The sequence below is a fragment of the Dryobates pubescens genome, chromosome 7 (genome assembly GCF_014839835.1).
Source record: "Dryobates pubescens isolate bDryPub1 chromosome 7, bDryPub1.pri, whole genome shotgun sequence".
NCBI lineage: Eukaryota > Metazoa > Chordata > Aves > Piciformes > Picidae > Dryobates > Dryobates pubescens.
The window spans coordinates 15,069,239-15,090,264 of record NC_071618.1 but is presented as its reverse complement, the minus strand read 5'-3'; the positions used below and the strand labels follow the sequence as shown (position 1 = coordinate 15,090,264).

The 21,026-nt window shown below is 40.5% G+C and overlaps 1 protein-coding gene across 1 annotated transcript in view; it reads left to right on the top strand.

Moving 5' to 3' along the window:
• The window catches only part of CLYBL (citramalyl-CoA lyase), a 184,197-nt gene that overhangs the window by 81,193 nt on the left and 81,978 nt on the right, over positions 1 to 21,026 (top strand). The window contains exon 2 of the mRNA XM_054162911.1: positions 13,903 to 14,092. Within this exon, the coding sequence (XP_054018886.1) occupies positions 13,903 to 14,092 (190 nt within the window). The remainder of the gene's footprint in view (positions 1 to 13,902; positions 14,093 to 21,026) is intronic.

Sequence of the window (21,026 nt, the reverse complement as noted above, 5' to 3'; positions counted from 1 at the left end):
TGGGGAGTTTCTTTCTTAACGCCATTGTTGGAGAAGGAGGAAAAAGCAGTTTGTTCCAGCAAAGTATGAGGAATATTTGAGATGGAAAAGGTGTGGAAGAAACAGTTGTCTTTTTTCCCTTGGATTTATAGAAGATAGTATTTTTGTATTTCTTTCCATTGTTACATGCTACAGTTGTAGTATGTCAAATTCAATCTTTTTATATGCATAGATGTGCACTCTTTTTATATGCATACATGTGCACTTATATGCATAGATGTGCACATCTATAGGTGCATAAATAAATAATATATGTAGGTATATATATAGGCACATAAATACATAAACGTAAGCATGCAGGCAAATAAACAAATGTTCACCTCTATCCTGGTTGCAAGCCAAATAAAAACCTTACTTTTAGGAGTGCAGATATTCTATTGTCTGTCCAGTGTCTCACCTTTTCTTCTTGCTTGCACCCAGAGCTAGTGAGATTATTATTTTGCATTTTCTCCTTTAAATTCAAATGACCCAAAACAGGCAGACTTTGCCTGTTGGAGGTGTTCTGGAGAAGAGAGTGAATATACCATTTTTCTTCCCAGCACACCTGATGCTAATCTCTGACAACAAATCTTGCTGTTACTGAGACACTATCTCAACCAAACTGTTATTCAGGAAGATAAAAACTGAAATGTCCATGACATTCTTCCTATCTGTAAGGAAACAAATGATGACAAGCAGGAGGTGATGTGAAAATAAAACTGATGCTTCAAACGGTCCAAATTGCCATATGTACAATCTCAAGTTTGAGAGAAGCACTTTGTTTCTTAGTATTAGTACAGATTACTGACATGATTCAAAGAAATAAAATATATCTCAATTATATTATTTCACATTTGTACTAAAGTGCATCTAAAATTATACCCAGACCAAAAAAAAAAGGCAAGCAGATACACTAATGGAATAATTTGTTTCTCTTTATTCAGTACTGGATCGAAGACATGTCATGTAATTACCTCATTTCCTTAAGACTGAACTTGTATTCATGACTGAGGTTGTTAAAGAAGACTTCTATGGTCTAACAGTTGTGTATAGGGAGATGCTAGGTTATGGCTGGACTTGATGATCTTAAGGTCTTTTCCAGCACAACAATCCTATGATTCTGTGGTTTTAAAGGAAACCCAAGCAATGTCTTTATACATTTTCACAGGGAGGTGTTTTCCACATGGTTATATATCAGTGAGTAGCATTTACTTAGAGAAACACAGCCACTCATTTAAATGTCACAAAAACTGTTATATGGAAGGAGACCTAATCCTACTTCTTACAGATTTTACTTTCCTGTAATCCAGGACTTTTGCTTATCTATTATACATCATCATTATGAACTAAAAGCCATTTTCTTTATTTGTGTAGGCTGCAGGGGAGACAGTGTATTTGTATTCTTCACTTATTTTTAAATAAATGTTGAACAGCCTGTGTCAAGAATTTAGAGAAAATATTCTAACTTTTAAACTGGGGAATTCTGGAAGATTTTTTTCTTCATGGTGCTCCCAAGTGAGCTGTGTGCTCAGTGACCCCTTCTGCCTTTCTCTACCCTTCTCTTTCAGCCATGTCCAACTCTCCATCCCCACTAGGCAGACATTAGGAATGAGGCTGTTATCTAAAACTCAGGTTTAAGGGAGGGGTACTGATAACAATGATGATGGCATGCTGCAATTCTGTGAGGTAGGAAACCCATACTTAATGAAACTTAAATGCTTGGTGGAAAAGGGTCAGTGTGTGAAATAAGGCTATCAGGGAGAAGAGCAACTTTGTTTCTTGAGCTTTACCTAAGTTTCAGTCAGCTTTTTTGTGTGTTCACCATTGACAATAAGTAAATGCTGCAGCAACCATAACCACACACACACATACTCTCACCTGGGAAATACAGATAAGAAACTCTCACAGAGCATGTAATATGAATGATGGCACTTGCACTTGCACAGAGCAAGGTCTGTCAGGTCCTCTTCCATTCTTGATGATTTTTTTTTAAGTACCCATGTTGGTGACTGATGGGCCATTAAGTGCAATGGAACTCACTAGATGGGGAATCTGCAGTGGGGACCTGGGGCCCAGTTTCTAAGTCTCTTGGGATGAGATAAAGCTGATCTGAAGCATTCTGTGAAATTTTTTAGATAATGAAATTGTAAAAGAAGCTTAGAAGTGAGTTGTTCTGTAGCAGGCTTCTGCATTTAGTATTAAAATATGTCCCTTGGCCAACATTTGTCCTGCCAGATGTTCGTATTATCTGCTCTGGTAGGTCTGGCACCTTTAAGGTCTTTGAGCTTGCCCACACAGCAAAGTTCATCCTCAGTAAGACAAGCTGTGATATGACCACTGTGTCCCTCCAAATTGGTTCTCCACTGTGGAAACCCCTGAGTGGGGTTCATCTCCTCCAAGCATGTTCACCTCCACAAGGTGCTTAATGAACTTGCCCATGTCAGGAAGAGGGTTATGGCTGAATTCAACCTTGGAGGGTGCACCCAGGCTTTGAGCACATGTCCCACATATGCACTCATCAGGGTGCACCCACCAGATCAGTAGACTGAGGAGATTGTCCCTTTCAGGGTAGTGCTGTGCAAAGACTTATGACTTGCTAAGGGGAGCTTGGTGGCTAGAAGGATGCTGAGCCTGAAGAAGCTGATGGGCATTAAATTTACTGGTTTTAGTTTACTGACATTCAATAATGTTAGAAGATGATTTTGGAGGGTCAATACTGAGTTAGGGATTGACGTGCCTGTTTCCATGTAATACAAATGTCCTCCAACTGCCTACGTGGAACATCAAAATGAATTTACAACTGTCACCTTTTTATCATTAGTTTCACAATATTTAGTATTTCCTTTAAGTTTGCTTACACAAAATCTCACCTTTAATTTCTTTTTTTACTTGTAAAGAACATACCTAGCTTTGACAGTTACAAGGAAAAGCTTGAAAATCGAGAGACACAAGAACCAGAAAATATTATTTCATTATGCACCTTTAAAATGTAGTGATTTGTATGCATCTTGTTGTGCATTGTTTTTTTTAATTCTTGGTGTTATTAGTGAACAAAAAAATGAATGATTTTTTTTCAGTGGATGTATGGAATAATGGACCGATGCAGGATAAATACCGAAGAAAATGTAGGTGTTTCATTGTTTTGTGTACCAAAGCAGTAATAATGTTAATTCTCGTAACATACTGAAATAAGCAGAAGAAAAAGGGAATCTTGTTATTGTATGATAAATCCTTGCCAGGTGTTTATTTACTGGAGATCAAGAAAGTTACGCAGTTGTCTAATACGACCACTGTTACTAGCTTTGTATGTTTTAACTTTGGATAACTGAAAATGGACATGGTTAAAGACATGAATATAGAAGTGAGAATCTGGGGGCATTCCCTGCTATTTTTTTGAAATTAATAAAATGAAATCTGTTTTGCAGATGATTTCCTTCTCAGAGGAAATAGGGCTGGACTTGGTATTGTTAGAACCAAAACCGTCACAGAGTGATTCCTACAGCTTTGCTAACATTGAGTAGCGATAGCAGCACAGAAAATTCATTTGATCTTATATAATGTTTTCGTGGTTAATAAGATTTATGTATGGTATTTTTTGTATGATTAAAAGTACTGGAATTTCATTGCAGTAGGCATTAACTCCTGTGATTGAAGTTAAGGGAGATTTTTTTTTCTTCTCCTTTTTTAATAGCTAATCAAGAGTTTAACTGCCTCTGGGGCATTTTAGGAAAATGTTATACTGTACTTAACGAACATTATACTACAAATAAGAGTGATATTCCTGTAATTAAAACGGTCTGGATATCGCTTAATGAATGTTTTTCTTATCTTAATGTATAGGCAGTAAGGAATCATGTAGTTGCCTTTATTAACTTGTGGAGTTAGTTAAAAAGCTGGTTAAAACAGTAAGTCCATATCGGGTCAATATAAAATGCTTATGTAGGGATTTCATTGCTCTTATAAATGTGACTAGTTAAAAAATAAGCACAGATGCTTGTTTGTGCCATCCTGAGCCATACTGCAGGGCAGTATTTCTGCCTATAGACATTTCTAAAGTTAAGTGTTGCCTGGAGCGCTGCGGGATTTGCAAGTGTTCTTCTTTATTCTCGATTTAGGAAATACTTTTACATTTCCACCAGGCTTGTATTCAAAAGCAGAGAGCGGTTCCTTCTCAATTAGTGTAGCTACACTTGCTGTTGAACTAATAGCATTGTTCATTCGTTCTTTTCTCTGTCATGCTGCATCAGCTTTGATGCAATTACAACCTTTCTAAATTTTTTTTTTTTTAAATGTAATTGTGGTGCATTTCAGTTTTAGAGTCCTGTTTTTCAGAAGTTTTGCATTTACTAATTGCTTGCTGAATTGTTCTTCACTGCTGAGATATCTGGCGCAGAAACCATTCTGAGTAAGGTCAGTTTGATGCAAAATAATTCCTCTACATAATAATAACTCTTCTACAAAATAATGCTTGGCTAAACATAATTTTTTTGTTTTGTTTTAATCTTATTCTGAAATTATCATGAAGATTAGGTTTTTTCCTCATCTGAGTTCAAGCATCTTTATATTGTTTAAAATACATTCACCAGGTGGATTACATCTGCACGCATCTTAGCCTCAATTTTGCACAAGTGTCTGTGCCAAAACCTGAAAATACCAGGTTGGCCCATGTATAGCCTAAGAACACATGAAAATAGAACAGTTTCGTAATCCAAAATTAATCCCCAGTCCTGCAGACACTTAAGCACATGGTTAATTTTAAGTGTTTGACTAGTCCTTTTGACTTCTCTGAGCTAAGCACATGCTCGAGTGAGTAAAGGAGCAGTCTCAAAGTGCAGAGAAGACTGCACTCTTTTTTTTTTTCCTGCATAGTAAAAATGCCTTTGCTTTATTTAGTAGCATAATTTACATAGATTTCTAGGTACATGAATCATTGAGCTGTTTGTGCTTTGGTTAAGAGTAGACTGCTGTAAATTGCATATCAAGATAAAAGATGGCTTATTTAGTGGAAAAAACCTCAGAAGTATGAAGGAAACATCAGTTTGTAAAATATCCCCACCATATCCAAAATTACAAATGGTCATAAATTGTACATGCAATTAACAATTTGTCATGAAAATTCAGAAACTCTGAAAGACCCAAAGTGGGTGACAAATTTCTTCTTTTTTTCATGGCCTTTGCAGCACCAATATGTTGACACTCAATTAATTTCCTTCTACTGAATATTCTCAGGCACATACTTAGTGCAATTTTATTTTAACTCAGAGGTAAATCAGAACTGATTTGAAGGACTGTACTGATTTCCTTTCCTTTCACACTGTGCAAATATGGATATCTAACCTGCATAGGCTGTGGTGAACATAGTGGTTCTGTGTTACACCAAGGTCATTTAATAGGCAGGAATAGCACTTTTTTGATTCTGAGTTCATCGAGTGCCTATATATTATTTTACATGCCACTAGTTAGCAGCCCGCTCCTAAACTGCTTGAGAGGCTTTGGCTGTTTGGGACTCAGGCTGTAATCACAGTAACAAGTGCTGAATTTTGAATCTTAGTCTCAATCTTGATCTTGCAGCATTTAACCAATGCTCACGCAGCTGGACTGGTGGTGGTAGCTGCAAGAGCTCAGTGCTGGGGATGTTCCCTGTATCCTGCTGTGGGCACTGGTGCAGAGGGAAGAGAGGTGGACAGGGAAGAGAAGGAAAAGCATATTCAGTGATAAAATAAATTCTGCCCAAATCGTGTTACCAGTTTCTGTGTATGTGTACATAGAGATGTGGGCTGGTGGAAAGGCAGTGTGTGTGAAAACTTTGGGGCAGAATCAGTAGGTTGGAAAGTGCTCAACAGTGAGCTGGAGGAGAGAACTGGAAGAGGCAAGAGTGATTTTACAAGTGACATAAAAAGAATCTCCTCAAAATTCAACTTTGCTGCAGAAGCCCTCAACATGGGACTGACTCATTACAGATTTATGGGGTTTCTGTATTCACTTTCTTAAGAGAGAGTGTGGCATGGGATGCTTCAGGACAGCTTATTTGGCGATATGTGCCTGATCCTCTTTCCTTGATCCTAGAAGCCATGTGTTTTCCTTTGTGTTGCACATCCCTGAGCATAGTTGGTGCATATTGGTTCATACAGAATAGGGATAAACCCAAACAAATCACACATTGATGCCATGCATCCAAAGTAACCTATCCTTACCTCTCAATGCACATCTTTAAAAAGGCACATTTTACATGTGGTCCTTTCTAAAACTCACGATATGGTATTGAATCTTCATCTTTGTTGTGGGGTGTTTTTGTTATTTAAAATTTGATCTAATTTTCTGTCATAGCTGCTAGTTACAGTTCTGCTAAAGAAATGTGATGCAGGAGCTTGTGTTGGCAAAATGTGTAGCTAAACCAAACCTTACAAACGTCTCTTTACAGTGTTGTAGATTTAAAAAATGCAACATAGACACAACATTAGTTAAATACCCTAAAGCACTTAAAATTTGCTTAAAGAAACTCTAAAACTGTTTATATTTAGTATTTTTGTTTATCTATGTATCTTTATATTTAAAGGGGGGGAGGGGAGAAAATTTGTTGTTAACTACACTTTCTTTCACTTAATGTGGCAAAGTGAATATGCCACAGACAACTGGAGGGCTTTTCCATTGCCCCACAGTGATGTGGGTTTGATTAAGCACCAGAAAGCGTCCCAAGGAGCCAGAAACTTTGCTAATGGTAAAAGCAAAGTGAAGCGCAGCTCAGTTCGGGAATACTTTATGGGCAAGACGAGTTATTCGGAGTTATCCATGCTGTAAGAAAAAGAGTGAACCCTTGACTGTATGTCACGTATGTTAAAACTCCCCAAGACAGGACACCAATTAACCTTGGATGATAGCAAACACGCACACAGAGGCTGCCCGAGAGAAGCAGCCTGTTGCCATTAGTAGGAAGCAGCAGTCCTTGTCACCCTGAGCCATCATTTAAATCTCTTTAAAAATTCCCTTATTAAAGTGAAGAACCTTAACACTCTTTGCTTCCTCACAAGTAGAGTGTTTTTGCTGCTGTGAAAATAGGATGTGTTAGTAATATGAGAAGTCAGTGGTCTTTTTTTTTTTTTTTTTTTAATCCTTGCTGTCTAATTTAGACATTTTGAACTGAGAAGGAAAAAAAACCCTGATCTTCAGTCAAAGCAATTCAAGGGATGGTGGATCTCTGAGTGAACCAAAACAACAGGGTCAAAGGTAGTTGAAAGAACACAGTCGGTAAATAAAAGGTCTTTTTGTTTTTTTACATTTAGTGCTGGTGGGAGGAGAAAGTTTGGTTAACTATTTAACCTATGAGAGCCTTTTATCATTTTAGGGCTTAGGAGTCTATGATTTTAAGCCTTTGTCTACTTTGTATTCGATCTTTTCACTGGTGTCCAGTTACATGACTTACATCGATTTACTGGAGAGAGGGAAAAAATATAAACATCAGGCAGAGATGATGGAGGGGGATGGGGGGTATTGTTTTGTTTTCTTAAAATTATGTGCCAGCAACTTTGGATTTGGTACTCAGTTTCTATTTTAAACCTAAACTACTTTATTCCACTTGCGCGTCTCTGTGTTGTATTAGCGGGGCTCTCCCTCCCCATTCGGTTCACCTCCCTGTTTTTTGGCTACAATGCAATGTGTCCTGATCAGTTGGAGCAAGCGCTTGTGAAAGGTCACTTGGAAGCCCCTTTTTCATTTCTCCTCACTACAGTTTTTCCAGCAGGCCGCCACTCTTGGGGGAGTGAACTGCTCCAATCTGTCCCTTTTGATATCCAAAGCTGGTTGTTAAGGGGGTTAAATTTCTTAATTCACTGAGTTTTTGTGAGTGCTTCTCCAGCCCACCATGGCTCAGTCCCCGCGGCTGGGTGCAGACCTCCAGTTTCCCTAAGGATGCTGTGAAAGTGTTAGGGTTTATTCTTTCAACTTCATCAAATCTGAAGGACGTGGACCAATTTTACATATACCTGTATACCTTCCATCAGCTTCGGGGGAATCAATTTCCATGTTACATCGTTGTGAGATTGTATCAGCCTTATTTGGGGAGTTTAAAATTAGACAAAGCCTCTTCCAGGGCACTCTGACTAGGAAGGAAAGCTGTTTGTCAAGAGATCTCAAACCATAGCTGGTGGCTTCTGCCTGCCCTGGCAAGGGGTTAGGTTTGGGAGGCTTCTTAATTAGTTTTTGGAGGGTCAGGGAAATGACCTTAGTGGGTCTGGAACAAAGGAAGAAATCAAAATGTAAAGCGGAGTGTTTGATATGTTGATAACCCCTCAGTTTTAATTTTAGCATAATTGGATCAGAGTTAGTGGCAGTTGTTAGGTAAAATACTGACCATCAGGAAGTTCTGGCTTTATTCATAAGTAAATATCATAGCTTTTCTCCTTTAACCAAAGTTGTATGTTTTTCCCCAAAGAAGAACCACTCAGTTTACCTCCAATTTATTTCTACTAGGAAAGCGCTAAGATTTCAGGGACCTGTATTCTGATGGTAAAGCTTGTGACATGGGCTTTTGTTTTCCATGTGGGGAAACCTTACCATTTTTTCACATGTTAACGTTTTAACAATTGCAGGGAATTTCTTTTTCTTGAAAACTGTCATCCTTTTCTTTTTCCTCCCCTTTTCTCTCTTCTTGATATTTTTATTTCCCTTTTATATGGAGACTTGTAGATTTTGTCACTTCAAACGTTAGCTGTTCCTCCTCTTTTCTTTTGCTTTACAATACACACTAGGAGATTTTTTTTTTTTGCATATTCCTCCCCTTTCTCTGTGAGATATTGTAGTTGACCAAATTTAAAACACTACAGTATTTAGCATCCCCACAGTGCCATTTTAAGTATTTGGACCTGGAAAATGCCCCAAGCAATAACTACCTGAATTGCTTTTAATTACACAATATAGCTGCATCATTTTACTTCAGATTCTTTTTGATTGATGCTGTAAGGCAATTGTAACCATGGATGATGGGATTAAGTGCCTCTTGAAGTGACTTTAGCTTCTTGTGGGAACAAAGGGAAAGAAGAGAACACTTAGTCCCTTTTTGAGTGAACAGCCTTTTTTCACTTGCTATATAAAGAAATACAATTAACAAACATTATCCCCAGAGGTGAATTGAAATGTACATGCGGACAATAACCGCTCTTGACTGCAATTAGACATATATGATCCGAGGTATTTTGGCCATTCATTAGTGCTAATTGTTTGAGAAACAAGCCCACAGAACAAATGATTAAAATGGTGGTGCCATAACCAGGATTATTAGCATGTGTGATAAAATGCATGCACCGCAGCTGTACCAATAAAACTCTCTGGCGAGTCGCTTTGATTCGACAAATACTCGGCTCGGCTGCGAGCCCTTTCGTATTTGCACAGAGCCTGCTGATGTTTATAACAAACAACTTGTATCTTCTTTTCTAATTATAAAGAATTACTATGCAAATTGCAGAGCTTTGTAATTTCGTAGAAGTTTCCTTTGTCTTTGGCAGATAATTTGTGTGTAGCTCTGAGCTACTCCCCAGTAAATTCGATGTAAGAAAGCCATTACATTTTTTCTGGGCTTTCTTTTTCACATATTGGAGAAGTAATTTGTAGGAGCTTTTGCTACATTAGCTGGGTCATGCTCAGTGGAGTCCTGGGTCCTTGGTCACTTCTGTCCTGCCACACCACCTATCTAGGACTGTGGTTGTTTTGCAGTTATGTGCATACAGCTGAGAAAGAGACACTCTGGAAATTATACAGCTTTTTAAATGGTTTTATTCAAATATTTAAAGACAGTCTTTGGAAAGGCTTGACAACGCTGTGCCAAAGGTTGTAGAAGTAGAGATTCAGTCAGCAGTTGGTATGTGTTAAGCTGATCACGGTGTAGTATCTCTGGCAGGGACGGTTTGATCTAGCAAAAACCAGGGTACAGAGGCACAGGTTAAAGTGCTGATCACGCAAATCACTGGTGGGAATAATTTACTTTGTGAGCTGTATGTTGTTGGCTCTGATGAGACTGTGCAGGTGTGTGCAGTTAAGTATATGTGTGAGTATGAGCAACACCGGAATGCAAAAATGCATTTTACAGCAGGGAAATTTGGGAGTCATTTCACTGGTTGCAGTCACACTATATGGCTGCCATTGCAAAGTGCAATGTCTTTTGGTAATCAAAAAGATTTTGCTTTCTGCTTCCTGAGGATGAACTACTTGCTCTTGGGTGGAATGATTCTCAGAGGATCATGAGTAATTTTAACTTGCCAGCTACTTTTACATATTTGATGACGACTTTAGTAGAGTGTTATGTTTGCTGGAGAAATTTAGCTTCATTTCCAAACCCAAGAGCATTCAATGTGCTGCTAGGTACTATGAATGAGAATACATTTCTGTAAAACAATTTAATGAGCATTACCCAATAGTCTAGTCCTTGTTTTAACTTACAATGCTTAAAGAAAGAAACATTGTCTTAGCAAATTCACTTGGCTTATATCCATGTGCTTACTTTAAATCATAGTCAAGCTTAGTTTGAACTGTTAAAATAGTTACAGTCAGGAAACATTTGTAAGATTTGCTTTCTCTTTATGGCACAAGGTTAACAATATAATTGATACTGCACTGCTGTGTGGATTTTTTATTTTTAGTCTTAAAAAATGTAACTGCTGGGGGGTGGTTTTATTCTATCAAAATAACAGAAGTCAAGATAATCAGGATAGTGTTTCCTACCACAGTAGCTAATTGCTCGTACGCATAGCACCACGAGCCTTGCCGCCGTTTTAAAAAGGTCTATAGGCAAATGGATTTCCTAATAAATCCACTCGATCGTCTACACTGCATTTTATTGCTGATCATAAAACATGACTATGCAAGCAAAATGCACAGTGAGAACAGAGATGATTTTTAAATAATATATGTCAAAATGAAAGCGTATAAAAAACATTTACTGCAGTCACACTTGAGCATACTTGTTGAAATCTCCTTATATTTTCTAGGGCTTTGTTTTGAAAGGAGAAAGCATGCTTAGTTGGTCCACTGACACCAGTTCCTCCTGTACGGTTTTTTTTCCTTCCATACCTCTTGAAAAAATTCTTGCTTCTTCAACTGCTAAAATGTTCCATAAAACTAATAATCTGACACGTTGGCAGTATATTTTTATAATCTGTGTGCTGAGAAACCTCTGTTTTGGGCCATTGTGGCTATGAAGTTGATTAGCCGAGGAGGAGATACCAGTCATCACCAGGCAGTAGTATTTTTAACATTAAACCTATTGAGTAACAGTATTTTAATGGATTTAATCTACCACTTCTTCAGAGTCAGGTGGTCTGCTGGGAAAGCCATACTACTGCCTCATCTAAATTAATCTGGTCTGCAGGTAACAATGGTTTTACCAACATGATACTGCACACTGTTGTGTGTGGTGTGTAGAGCAGAGCTGCCTTTGTGGGGCCTACAGCAGTGGGATGGAAACTGTCTGGACAAACAGAGCATGATTCGATGACAGCCCAGAAGAAACCCTGGGAAACATGTGACAGGAGATAGATCTTATCTCAGCATGGTCTGAGATTGTGGTGTTAGCCATGTCTATCCAGTTTTTGTCGAGTTGGAGGGTTGGTGAGAAGCAGTCATTAAGGGTGCTTCAGGGCCTGCTTGGCTCTAGGCTGGAGTTAACTATTAATGGGCTGAGCTCTTTGACTCTTTTGTGTAACTACAGGGTTGAAACCATCAGAGACAGAGAATAGAAACTAATCACTTTTGTGCCCTCATATATGTTTAGTAAAGGACTGCAGACTTCTTTATTGACCTCTGTGTCACGCTGAAAAAAAGACCCTTCTCTTTCCATTTGAGATAAACCACTCTTCGACCTCCTTCTCACTCTCCCAAAGTGTACTACTGCAAGAAAATGGGATTAAGTGGATTTAGCTAGCAGCCACTTGAGATGCCAGAAGTTGTGTTACCATCCCCACTTCAACGTGAAACAGGGGACATGAAGTGGTTTGTGGGATAGGGCAAAGAGGGTACTTGTACTTAGGATCCTGAGACTCAGTGAATCTCCGTTGCTTGTCTCCACCATCTAAGTCTTGAAGCTGTTGCAGTTAAAGATTGAGAAGATTTATTAACAAGGGTAGCACTGGCACTTGTAATGAAATAATGTGTCATTTCTGTTTAACAGCAAAGCTGCCCCATTTCTCAGGCTGAATCAAGCATTACCAGGCATATTACATGAGAAAAGTTGGGTAGTGGGGTTTTGTGGGCTTATAAAGTGGATCCACCCAGGTCATGCAGAGGTACATCAGAGGTGACAGTAGAATAGCTATCCTTTTCAATTTAGTTTACTGAGATAAAATGTGATAAAACCTTTCTTCATGGTTTTAACCCAAGATTCATATGCAGCTTTTAGGGTGAACCCTCTAGGGAAAGAAAGGATTCTTCAACAGGGCTATCTCAGAAAGGCAAGTTGTCGTAGTGGTCTGTCAGAAGCACACCATACTGGCTCTGATTTAGACTGACTGAAGTAATTTCCAAGCATTTGAAAGGGTTGGTCACATTCACTTTGAAGAAAACACATGTGCACTGGTAGCCATGCGTCATCCAAGTGTAGCAGCTTGGGAAGCGTTATTAAGAGGGGCATAAGGAAATGCATGGGTCTCTGACATGATGTGATAATGACATGTTCAGCATGGTGCTAGAAAGGCTATGCATTATTCTAAGTGCTGAGTAATATACATGATAATGCATAATGGTGTTGTATGGTAGGATTATTTTGTTGGTGTGACTTGTGCTCTGAGTACAAGGCAAATTGTATTATTTTGTCCTCGTTTTTGATGTAGCAGAATAGGCTTGTCTGTACAGCGTGATTGGGGAGGAACAGGAGCAGGCAATTTATTTCCCTGTTCTTGTAATTATGGAGCAAAGCAAGCTCCCTACCGTACTCAAAGGCAGCCTCCCCTGGCAGCTCCACTGCCTCCAAGTGCACCAACCTCGCTTGTACCCACGGTGAGTTAGCTGGTCACTCACTGGGAATACCAGCACAGGGTGCAGGCTGCCACAAACCTGACGCCTACAGGTCATCATAGGTGCCACCCACTCAAACCATATGGCACCACAGGCTCACAACTGCACTGAAGTGTGGTGCACAAAGTATTCAGGAATTTTAACAGGCACCGCAGCCAACAACCTGCTGATGATGCTGGTGGGTTCATGAGCTCTGTCAATAGTAGTCTGCTGTGGACCTGAAAGTCTGAGAGCTTCTGAGAGAGCATGCTGGGATTAGTGAGGTTTCCCACTGCATGGGGCTTTCATTCCCGTTTTCCTCATTTCCCCCTCCATCCATTCTGCTTATTTAAAATTTGCATGCAAATCCATTTGTTGATATAACGCTAAGGTTGCAAACTCAACCTGGCAAACCCATGTTTGTTTTAACCAACACCCCTCCTTCATTCACAGCATGCCATCCAGTTCCTGGAGCAAATGTGGCAGATAGCAGTCAGTCTCCTCTCTAAAGCAGTCCTGGTCCATTCCCAGCACAGCCTCCATCCTGTGGAGCAGTCACACAACAAACTAATCACCGCTGCTCTTCTGTATTTAATACTGGGCACAGTGCACATAATGGGCAGCATGATTAAGGCTGCACAGATAACCTCAGCCCTGGCAGTTCTTCAGGTCTGAGTGTTTAAGTTAGCAAATTCTGTTGAGCACAGTTGTTTCAGAGTTTTATACTGTAATTAACTGTAATAACTGGTATCTCCCTACCTTGACTCTTCCTGAGGGGAAAAAAAAAATAGATAAAATAACCCCAAATCAGCCCCTCTCTAGGTAGGGATGTCTCCCTTTTGAAGTACAGTCCAGTATTCTTTACAGCATTGTAAACCCAGTGTCTAATTTCAACAATATCCTTTACAGGGTGGATTCTCATCTGGCAGCTGGCGTTCCTAAGCTTAGTTATCATTTTGCATCATCTCACAAGTACGTTCCCAGGCGAGCTGTGCTGTATGTACCTGCAGATGATGAAAAGAAGATACGAAAAATCCCGTCACTAAATGTAGATTGTGCAGTGCTGGACTGTGAAGATGGCGTGGCTCTGAACAGAAAGGTAATTAGACATTATCTGTGTGATATAATCAGTGCCAAATGAAAACTTGTGGAGAAACATTGCATTTACCCTGGGGAAGTGACAACTAGAGAGACAAAGATAAATTTTAATATATGCAAGATAACAGTGATAGGCTTTGTGAAGGTATTGGGAACGTTTGCTTAGCCAGAACTGAAAAATGTCCTATTTGAGTAGGTGAGGAGAGAGTTTTAAAGGAATACAGAGCTGAGTGTAAGCTCTCATCATAGAAGAGTGGGGGATACTGTGATAATTGATGCACATTTCTTAGGGAAGAGGAGGAAATAGTCTCTGAGAAGAGAGGCAGGAAAGGAAGAGTTAGTTCAGAATCACCAGGTAGAGGATTCGTTGTTGAAACAGATACATCTCCAGATTATGAGAAAAACAGCGTGGATGTGGAGTTGAGCCTCGTGGTATTTAGAAATACTTATGTCCTGAGCTTTTTGGAGCAAATGCAGTTAGGGGTGTTTCTGAAGGAAGGAAATGTTAGAACCTGAGTGTACCAGGGCTTAGAGGGCAGTTTAGGTTGAAAAAGCTGCAAGAATGCAGGGATGAAGAGCAGAGTGGGAGAAAGATGTAGAAGTGTCAAGTAGTAGGGCCAAGTTTTCATTGACAATGAATTGTGAAAGAAGCAAGCATGATCTAGAATCAGTTTTGCTTGCAAGTAATTTTTTAAAATACATGAAAATAGCCATTTTTAAATGTTTTACATCTTAGAATCATAGAATCATTTAGGCTGAAAAAGACCATTACAGTCATCGAGTCCACCCACAAACCTAACACTGCAAAGAATTTCTGAACATGAACTGAAATTTACCATCACACCATTTCTGTATTTGTCAGTTTTTCTATCCATCTTTACAGTGCTTCAAACTGCAGCAAAAAGTGTTTAGGATTTGCGTACGAATGTGTTGTCCAGAAAGTTATGAGAACAGGCTTGAATATTTTCCCACATAATCTCATCAAAAAAGTGGATGAAATTTTGTTCTTTTCTATTTCTTGGGAATTAATGCTTTCCAGAAGGACTGTCATGGATAATGCTCTCTTTAACCTTCAGCGCTTTGCAGGTATGTTGAAAGAAGTTCACAGACTTTGCACACATCTATTTTAGTTCTGAAAAGAGAGGAAAGCATTGCTGAATGTTCATGTGCACTGTTGAAGGCAGTTGGAAAACATTTTCCAGTTGCTAAAATTCTGCATGGAAGACTAAGATTGCATCTGCTGTCACAGTAAATTAGTATTGTTTAGGTCATATTTGGGAGGCTGCTGCTCTAACATGACACAGGGCTCATTTGTATATTAAGCCATCGTATTTTTAGGTGCAGCTTAATTATATCAAACAAATAATTTATAATGGAAGCATCTATTAGTAGAGAGAAGATGGAGGCAAAACAAAGTTTTATGATCAAGGTGACAAAGTTCATAGTATTAATTTCTAAAGGGTGGTAAAATGCTAGTTGTGTTGAAGTGAAGGGGAGTTGTGCCACCGGGTGCAAGATTTCAAAGAAATTAGGGGGAAAATCTGTAATAGGAACTTGAAATGACAGATGAGCCCCTGACTGAGCATAAATGCAAAAAGGAAGCAGACAGGAGGTAGAAGTGGAAAGAGAATATTAAAGAGCAAGTGTGGTGCAGTCACTTAGAGGTAGAATGAGGAAGGTCGAAGTTCAACTGGGGTCAAAACTGGTGAGGAATGAGCAGGACAAGAATGGCTACTACAAATGTATCATCATCAAAGGAAAAACAGGGAAATCTGGACCTACTGCTCCACGAAGCCTCAGGCTTTACTGTTAAGAGTTTGCTTTCAGGCCTTCTAGGTAACCTTCTAGAAGTAAAACTTGAAAGAGGGAGGTAGCAGCCACAGTGGGGGAGGATGGAATTAGGTTCTATTTAAATAAGATGGTACATGGAACCAGACAAGACACATGGGAGGCAGATAAGGGAGCTGGCTAGTGTCATCATGAAGCTACTGTCTGTCTTCACTGAAAGGTCATGGTGGCTGGAGGAGGTTCCTGATGCCTAGAGAAAGGCAAATGTCACAGCCATTATCAGGATGCATAGGTTGAAGAACTATGGGCCCATCAACCTCAGCTTGCTCTCCAGGAAAGTGATGAATACCTTCCTACCTCATGGAAGGTATTTTGGGACCTAGCCAAGGACCTATCCAGAATCACTTGATCAGGAGCAAACTGTGCCTGCCAAATCTTATTGCCTGCTCTGAATAAATTACTGGTTTTGACCATGAGAGATGAATCAATATTGTTTACCTTGACTTTTGCAAGGCTTTTGACATGATCTCCTGTAATATTCCAGTCATCAGCCTGGGAATAAATGGGCTGGACGGATGCACCATAGGGTGGATGGTCATTTCTCAGGAGTCAGGTGACCTGTGCTGTGTGCAGTTTTGCAGCTGACTCTGCTGGGATCAGTATTGTTTAGCTTCTTCACTAGCAAATAGGTTGATGAATGGAGTGTATTCTCAACAGGTTCACTTTGAAACCAAACTGGGATACATCTCATATGCCAGAGCTCTTCTGGTGGGGCTTTACAGTTGGAGGAACAGCTTGACAGAAATGTAATAAAGTCCAAACAAAGTAAACATAAACTCCCAGCACTGGGCTGGGATAACCTCACACTCCAGTACAGGTTGGGAGTGTGACTCCCTGGGAACAGCTCTGCCAAAAATGTGTAGGGTGCTTCTTTACAGCAGTATGCCCCTGCAGAAAAGGTGCTGAGCAACTCCAGCACTGTGCTGTCATATGTGCAACTAGTAGGTTCAGGAAAGGGGTCCCTTTCCTTCACTTGGCTTTGAAGGTCTCCCAGGAATGGAGAGGTGTGCCTGTCTGTGGGCAGTGGGACAAAGACTGACCAATGGGAGGGAGCCCAGCAAGTGCCACCAAGGTGGTTATGACACAGGAGGAAAAGCTGTGGAGCTGGATGTGTTCATCTTGGAGAAAAGATGGCTGAGCCAGGCCTTGTTGGAGGTTTTGCTACATAAAGGGCAGAGCCAGGTTCTTCACAGAGCAACACAGCAACACGGCGAGAGTAGTGGCCACAGGTTACATGAGGTGAAATGCCAAATTGAGACAAGGGAAGAAGTAATTCCTGTGCCTATGGTCAGATTCCAGAAGAGGTTGTCCAGAGCAGTGGTGCATCCTCCCTCTTTGGATTACTTAGGCCTTGGCTGGTGTAGAGAGTAGTTAGTCCTGCTTTGAGGAGGGCAATGGAAAAGATGGTGTCCTGAGGTCCCTTCCAACCTGAATTAGACTGTGTAATTGCATGATCTAGTAGCAAAGAGTAATTCAAAGAGATTGGAAGGTTGAATTTCGTTTTTAGATCTGCCACAAATACTTAGGCAGACTTTGAAACTTTGTTTCTGTGAATATGAAGCTGAAATGATCATTGCTTTTGAAGCTTAATTTATTAATGTTTGTGAGGTGTTTAGAGACTTTGTGTGAAAGATATGTCAAGAACATGTACTGAAATACAGCATTCAGTGGCCTGTTGCAAATAGGTCATCTCAAACTAAGAAAAGATAAACACTGGGAAACACAGCAACACTGAGTCTGCGCCTTAATCATTATTCATACAACAAACAGCACTGATGAATTTGACTATTTATTGACATATTTTATATCACTAAGAATGATATGGGTTGCTGATTGACACTCACCTAAACATGAGCCAGCAGTGTGCCCAGGTGGCCAAGAGGGCCAATGGCATCCTGGCCTGTATTAGGAATAGTGTGGCCAGCAGGAGCAGGGAGGTCATTGTGCCCCTGTACTCTGCATTGGTTAGGCCACACCTTGAGTACTGTGTCCAATTCTGTGCCCCTCAGTTTAAGAAGGACATCGAGACACTTGAACATGTCCAGAGAATGGCAACAAGGCTGGTGAGAGGCCTTGAGCACAAGCCTTATGAGGAGAGGCTGAGGGAGCTGGGATTGTTTAGCCTGGAGAAGAGAAGGATCAGGGGTGACCTCATTGCCCTCTACAACTACCTGAAAGGTGTTTGTAGACAGGAAGGGGTTGGTCTCTTCTCCCAGGCAACCAGCACCAGAACAAGGGGACACAGTCTCAAGCTGTGACAGGGGAGGTTTAGACTCAAAGTGAGGAGAAAGTTCTTCACCGAGCGAGTCGTTCGTCATTGGAATGTGCTGCCCAGGGAGGTGGTGGAGTCACCCTCCCTGGAGGTGTTCAAGGGGAGATTGGACGTGGCACTTGGTGCCATGGTCTAGTCGTGAGGTCTGTTGGGACAGGTTGGACTTGATGATCCTTGGGGTCTCTTCCAACCTTAGTTATACTGTGATACTGTGATACTTCTGGGTTTTCTTGAAAATGCTGCAGAAATATTTGGTTTGAGAAAAATCAGGACCTGGTTGAAGGTTCATAGTGCCATGGGCCTAACTTTTCTGTCTACAGAAGGACTTTGTTTGCATCAAGTCCAAGCAGCAAGTTAGCATCACAGCTTAACAACTATATTTTAACAAGATGCTGTGTGCTTTGTTTTAGGGTTAAGCTAGATTCGGAGACATCTAAGAATCTGGAATGTTGGCAGCTCTATTTGGTTCCTTATTTAGAGGGAACCGAGGAAGCTGAGTTTGCTGTAACTGAAACTGATAACATTTGCAAAAAGTACATCTGCTTTGGAAGCTGCAGTTATAAATTAAAAATCTTTACAACATATTTTCTATACAACATTTTCTCTCAAATAAATTTTGGAAGCTATCCTCTCCTGTGCCCTCCACCAACAATTCTGTTGTGTAATCTGCGTACCATTTTGGTGTTTGTATTTCTTAACTTAAAGAGCTACACCGCAGAGCATGATTTCAAGTATCATCTGTTGGCTTCTTTTTCAATGTTTCTTTCTAGTGAATGGTTAGACTAAATCAGAAAAGAAAAAAAAAAGCCTTGCAGCAAGCAGTTCAGAGGATAAAAATTCTCAGTGAATTTTCTGAGGAGGACTGTGGTAGTTTTAGGCTATGCCTTTAAAAATTTTTCACAGATCTTGAACAGAAAGTAGTAAAATGTAAATAAATCACTATTGGGTGTTAAAAGGAAAATAATGACAGTCCTAAACAATCCCATCCCATTGGAAAGATAACGGACTTAAGCTAGTAATATAAACATTTTCTCTCTTTTCCCTCACTTCTTGGCTCTGGGAGAGATACTAACTCACTTCTGCTTGACCTTGGCTGCATTGTTTTGGCTAAGTCTCTGTGCTCCTTTCTCTTGTCCCTTTTGTGTATGGGGGGGTGGGAGGGTGGGGGGAAGGGGGGTTGTAAGGAGGAGCAGGAAGGAGAAGCTATTAGCTCATGTTGTTCATTAGTTGTAAATACCTGTAAATATTGTAAATACTATAAAATTTGTACATATTCATTGCATTTCATTGTAGATTGTACTCCTGCTTGTAAATACAGCTTTCATTTGCTTCCAGCTGAGCTGGTCTGGCAAATTTAAATGTTGGGGGGAATTTTCAACGCACCACAGGGACCATGGTGAAGAAATGGCTAAAAAGCAAAGCTGTCTATGCTGAATACCAAGCCTGCAAGTGGGATGAGAGCTAATTCTGATGCATGTAGGAAAAGTGAGCCTTTTGCAAGCCCTTTGGAACTGGACAGAGCTGTAGGAGGTCTTAAAAATTCAGAATAGAGAAGATGATAGGAAGATATCCCAGTGTTGCTGAAAATTTCAATCTGCTTTTACAAAGTTAGCTTTAGTCTTGCTGAGCATATCCTACTAGTCACTCTGACCTCAAATCCTGGTTGGGGATCCACACACAGTTTTCAGAGGTTCAGGTGCATAGTGTCACATGGTGTGGATTGTCAGCTGTCTCTTCAGGCATCTGACTCTGTAAGACACTGAGAATTTCTAAGACAGAAAGTTATTTTTTGACTGTAGAGAGAACTGTATACAACTAAAGGGAACTTACTTTCCCTGAGCTACTATTCAAAGAACATAGAATCATAGAACACACTAGGTCAGAAGGAACCTCTAGAGGTCATCCAATCCAACCCCAACTAGAACAGGTTTCTTAGAGCCCTATCATCAAGGCTGACCTTGAATGTCTCTAGGGATGGGGCTTCCACCACCTCCCTGGGCAACCTGTTCCGATGTTCTACCACGCTCATAGTAAAGTTCTTCCTAATGTGCCATCTAAACTTACCCTTCCCTAGTTTAAAACCATAGCTCTTTGTCCAAGTGCTACACCCCTTGTAAGCAGTCCCTCCTCAGCTTCCTTGTAGGCTGCCTTTGGGTACTGGATAGCCTCTACAAAGACTCCCTGGAGCCTTCTCTTCTCCAAGCTGAACATTGCCAGATATCTCAGTCTGTCTTTGTAGTAGAAGTGCTCCAGCCTTCTGATTATTTTCACGGCCCTCCGCTGGAACCCCTTCCTGAGGCATGTGTCCTTCTCACATTGAGCTGAACACAGACTGCAGGTTAGGTCTCACCAGAGCAGAGCAGTGGCAGAATCACCTCTCGGGATCTGCTGGCCAGGCTTCCTTTGGTGGAGCTCAGGATGCAATTGTCCTTCTGAGTAGCAGGTGCATATTGTTGGCTCATCCCCAGCTTTTCATCCACCAGTAGCCTCAAGTCCTTTCCTGCAGGGCTGTTCTCAATCACATCATCCATTGATAATGGGGATTCTTCCAACCCAGGTGCAGGACCAGGCATTTGGCCTTGTTGAACCTCATGATGTTCACTGGGGCCCACTTCTCCAGCTTGCCCAGGTCCCTCTGGATGACCTTGCATCACCACTCAGCTTGGTGTCATCTGCAAACTTGCTGAGGGTGCACTCAGGCTTGCTGTCTGTATAATTGATGAAGATACTAAACAGCACTGGTCCCAGTATGGACCTATGAGAGATACCACTTGTTCCCAGAGTCCTCCTTTCTACCCTTCTTAAAAATGGGTAT